Raw genomic sequence first — 5000 nt, 5'->3', positions numbered from 1 at the left:
TGCCTGTCTGACTACCCGTCTGCCTGCCTGACCCCTGCCTGTCTGACTACCCGTCTGCCTGCCTGACCCCTGCCTGTCTGACTACCTGTCTGCCTGCCCGACCCCTGCCTGTCTGACTACCCGTCTGCCTGCCTGACGCCTGCCTGTCTGACTACCCGTCTGCCTGCCTGACCCCTGCCTGTCTGTATTCCTGTGATATCATCTCTTATTGATCTGTTAGTTTACATGTCTTGTGTCAGTAGGCCTATTCATCTCTTCTCTCATTATGAAATATGGAAAAGTATGTTTTTCAAAAAAAGCTGTGTAATTAGTTTTCACCAACACTTTTACATTCTAGGTTGTTCTCTAATTTGTATTCAGCTAGATAACTTCACATGTATTTCCACTTCTGAGTCTTTCTTAATAAGTCTCTCTCTCTCTCTCTCTCTCTCTCTCTTTCAGAACAGAGCTTGAAACATCAAGAGACTAAAGTCAAGGTAGAGACAGCATTTGAATTAAAGACTAACATGAATCTCTCTCTCTCTCTCTCTCTCTCTCCTATTATCTGTATGGCTCTCTCAGAACAGAGCTTGAAACGTCAAAGACCAAGTAAAGGTTACATAAATAAAACTCTTTTGAGAAACAAATATATTATTTTCCCACTGCCACCTTCACCGAAGACCAATATTACCCATATTACCCTGCCAGTCTTTGTCAACTTCTGAGTTTGAGCTTTATTTATAAGCACACAAAGCAGAGAGGACAGAACCTTTCATTTCAGTCCCCCACCTGGCTTCAAGGCACAGAAACTCCACCTGGAGACAGACAAAGACAGGCAATGACAAAAGCATGGAGGAATAACATACCAGAGAAGTAGAAACTATGCTTCTAAAGAGACAGAGCTTTAGTACATCAAAGCAGGGGTGTTGTTGTGGATGTGGTCCTGTGTGGCTAAGTTGGTAGAGCCTGCTGCTAGCATGTGGGTTCAATTGTACAAAACATGACCACAAAAGAGATTTATACAGTGTCTCAATGGGCCCTTATCTGAATGCGCATACACATAACAATGACCTCCTCTGCTATGGTGGTATGATGTTTTCCCTTTACCAACATATTTGTAAGTTGCTTTGTAAGCTGCTATTTTAAGTTGCTTTGACAGATGTCTGGGTCAGTTCACTGGAAAGTATGTGGTACATATAGTATGTTAGTATGATATTATTATGTAGTACATATGTCCTCATTCTTACACATGCGTACACACACACATGCACACACACACACACACACACACACACACACACACACACACACACACACATACACATGCACGCACACTCTCACACACACACACACACACACACACACACACACACACACACACACACACACACACACACACACACACACACACTCTCTCTCTCTCTCTCTCTCTCCCCCTCTTCCTCTTCCTGGTGTGTATGTTTCTGTAGACACACACGCACACACACACACACACACACACACACACACACTCACACACTCTCTGTCTCTGTTTCTCTCGCTCTCTTTCTGGTGTGTATGTTTCTGTAGACATGCACACACGCACTGTTATGGAAAATACATTCATAGAACTATTTTCAGGTTATACGCTTTCATATGACTGATACAACTTGTGTAACTACTGTGAATACATTTTCTCTTGCCACACCTCTAAAGTTCTATAGCCATTGTTCTGAGAAGCACTGTATAATTTACCATGTGGACAGCGGTGGTTTCGGAGGGAGTGGTGAGAACGAGCAATAATGGGGGGACAGGCGCATCCTGCCGATAGGTGTGAAAATGTTGAACGCGCTGATTAATCAGTAAGAGAGTCTCCCCATTGTTCATCCTCTCCCGCCCTTTCTCACGTAAGCACAAGCCCATCAGCCGATAGCCTTGGCGGCGCCTGGCAGTATGTTCAAACTGTATAAAAGACAAACCTGATCATTGTCTCTTCAGACTTGCGCTGAACGGAACCCTGAATCTACGCTGGGCTGCTGTTACGCTCTTGTCTCTTGCAAGCAATAAATACCGGACTCAGATATTGTGGTGGCTACTCAGGACTTGTTTCTTGATTCTTACCTCCGAAGAGCTGAAGTACAGAGTGGTAAATCCTAGACTTCCACCACAGCGCGCACACACACACACACACACACACACACACACACACACACACACACACACACACACACACACTCTCTCTCTTTCTCTCTCTGTCTCTCTGTCTCTCTCTCTCTCTTTCTGGTGTGTATGTTTCTGTACACACACACACACACACACACACACACACACACACACACACACACACACACACACACACACACACACACACACTCTCTGACAGGAGTCACTGAGGGGTGGGAGGAGTTAGAGATGAGGAAGCTGAGGGCTGTCTGAGGGAGAAAAGTGAGAATTATCCACTAGAATTAATCACCTCCAGGTTAGCCACACATTTGGGGTCTCTTGTATATAATGTGTGCCTCTCAAACATGTACTTGTATTTGAGCTGCCTTTCATTACCCGGTCCATACTCAATGTACCGTACAATACTATTTTGCTTGGACAATAATGTCGCTGCTTGACTAAATGCTTTTGGAGCTGCAAGACATGTTATTTCACAAGGGTGAAATTCCTTCACCACACGTTATTATTATGATATTTGAAAATGTGCATTGATTTCACCACAATGAACACTCACCGGCCACTTTATTAGGTACACCTTGCTAGTACTGCATTACCGAGCAGTTGAACAGGTGTACCTAATAAAGTGGCCGGTGAGTGTATAACTGCCATGATTTTCTTTAAGTATTTTTTAAATTATATTATGCCGTTACACAGCATGAGCGCAAAGCATACCACACAGAGCGCTCCATGCAAAAACCAAACAAGGAACACCGGAAAGATGTAAACAGTAAAAAGACAGAGACTGGGTTTAATCAGCTCATTATTTGCACCAGTACATTTCTTTTTAATATCTGTTTATTTTCAAAAGAGAACACACACACACACACACACACACACACACACACACACACACACACACACACACACACACTGGTTGGCTGAGAGTCGGGAGGAGTCACTGAGGGGTGGGAGGAGTTGGAGCTGAAGGCTGTCTGAGGGAGAAAAGTGAGAAGTAGCCATTGCTCAGATGACTGTGTGGGCTTTACTACCTTTTCTTTCTCAGAAAGAATCTCAAACTCTTTGGACTATCTCTTACTCACACACACACACACACACACACACGCACACACACACACACACACACACACACACACACACACACACACACACACACACACACACACACACACACACAGTGTCCTGTGTGCTGCTTATTCTCCCCTCAGTCCTCTCTCTCATTCACCCCCTCAGTCCTCTGCTCTCTCTCTCTCTCTCTCTTTCTCTCTATCTCTCTCTCTCCATCCTGCCCTATCTCTCTCTCTCTCTCTCTCTCTCTCCCCCTCCGTTCTCTCCCTCTCTCAGATCTGTGGCGGAGGGCTAGAGATGTACATAGCTGAGACCAGAGGATAATTATAATGATCCTGCCTGCGGATCAGCACCTGTGCCCACAGCTCTGACTATTTCCCCTTGCCGTCTGGCACTAAACGACGCTTCACCGCTCTGGACGCTGAAGATGCTGAGGTAAGCAAAGGAGCAGGCAGGCACAGCAACTCTCTGGAGTGGGATTAGGGGACGGCGGAGAATTATGGACAAGGACTGAAGACAGAGAAAGGAATGTATAACCACATGGAACACCACATTGGAGTACTTACCTGGAGTAGGAGGGATTGAACTCCTACAATTAGAATGTACGGACAGTATTGAGGAGAGGGAAGAGAATGCACAGGGAGAGCCTCAGGTAATCTAAAAACACGACTGAACAGCCAGTGGTCTTGGATTGTACAACAGTATTGAAGTCTTTCTTGTGTGTTGAAGAGAAAATCCTACAGTAAGAATGAACGTTACCCAGCATCATCATGGACCATTCCTCCACCAGCACAACAACAACAACAACAACAACAGCAGCAGCTACGGATCTCTTCTCCAGGCTGACCGAGACGCCTCTTCATCACTGGCGTCGCCAGCATCCTCGGGCTGCTACGAGCAGCTCCTCATCTCCACCGAGGTCTTCCTCATGCTGGGCATCGTCAGCCTGCTGGAGAACATCTTGGTCATCACGGCCATCGTCAAGAACAAGAACCTCCACTCGCCCATGTACTTCTTCATCTGCAGCCTCGCCGTCGCCGACATGCTGGTCAGCGTCTCCAACGCCACTGAGACCGTCGCCATGGCGGTCATCACTCACCACGGCCGCCGCGACGCCGCCGGCGACCCCGGCAGGGCCGTCCGCGACGACGGAACTCTTATCAAGAGCATGGACAACGTGTTCGACTCCATGATTTGCAGCTCCCTGCTGGCGTCCATTTGCAGCCTGCTGGCGATCGCCGTCGACCGCTACGTGACCATCTTCTACGCGCTGCGCTACCACAACATCATGACCGCGCGGCGGGCGGCCGCCATCATCACCTGCATCTGGACGTTCTGCACCGTCTCCGGCGTGCTCTTCATCGTCTACTCGGAGAGCACCACCGTCCTCATCTGTCTCATCACCATGTTCCTGGCCATGCTGGCGCTCATGGCGTCCCTCTACGTCCACATGTTCATGCTGGCACGGCTCCACATGAAGAGGATCGCCGCGCTGCCCGGGAACGGGCCCATCTGGCAGGCCGCCAACATGAAGGGAGCCATCACCCTCACCATCCTCCTGGGGGTGTTCGTGGTGTGCTGGGCCCCCTTCTTCCTCCACCTCATCCTCATGATCTCCTGCCCCAGGAACCCCTACTGCATCTGCTTCATGTCCCACTTCAACATGTACCTCATCCTCATCATGTGCAACTCGGTCATCGACCCGCTGATTTATGCCTTCAGGAGCCAGGAGATGAGGAAGACCTTTAAGGAGATTATCTGCTGCTGGTACGGCCTGGCGTCTCTGTGTGTCT

The 5000-nt window shown here is 48.1% G+C and overlaps 1 protein-coding gene across 1 annotated transcript in view; it reads left to right on the top strand.

The window, feature by feature from the left end:
• Window positions 1–3955: 3955 nt before the first annotated feature.
• mc4r (melanocortin 4 receptor) overlaps window positions 3956–5000 on the top strand; it is a gene marked incomplete at both ends in the record, with an annotated part of 1068 nt that continues 23 nt past the window's right edge. Inside the window, one exon of the mRNA XM_083689605.1 lies at window positions 3956–5000. This exon is cut by the window's right edge and continues 23 nt beyond it. Within this exon, the coding sequence (XP_083545731.1) occupies window positions 3956–5000 (1045 nt within the window).

The sequence above is a fragment of the Argentina silus genome, assembly GCF_951799395.1.
Source record: "Argentina silus genome assembly, chromosome: 18".
Classification (NCBI taxonomy): Eukaryota; Metazoa; Chordata; class Actinopteri; order Argentiniformes; family Argentinidae; genus Argentina; species Argentina silus.
This window is presented reverse-complemented; position numbering and strand designations above follow the sequence as displayed.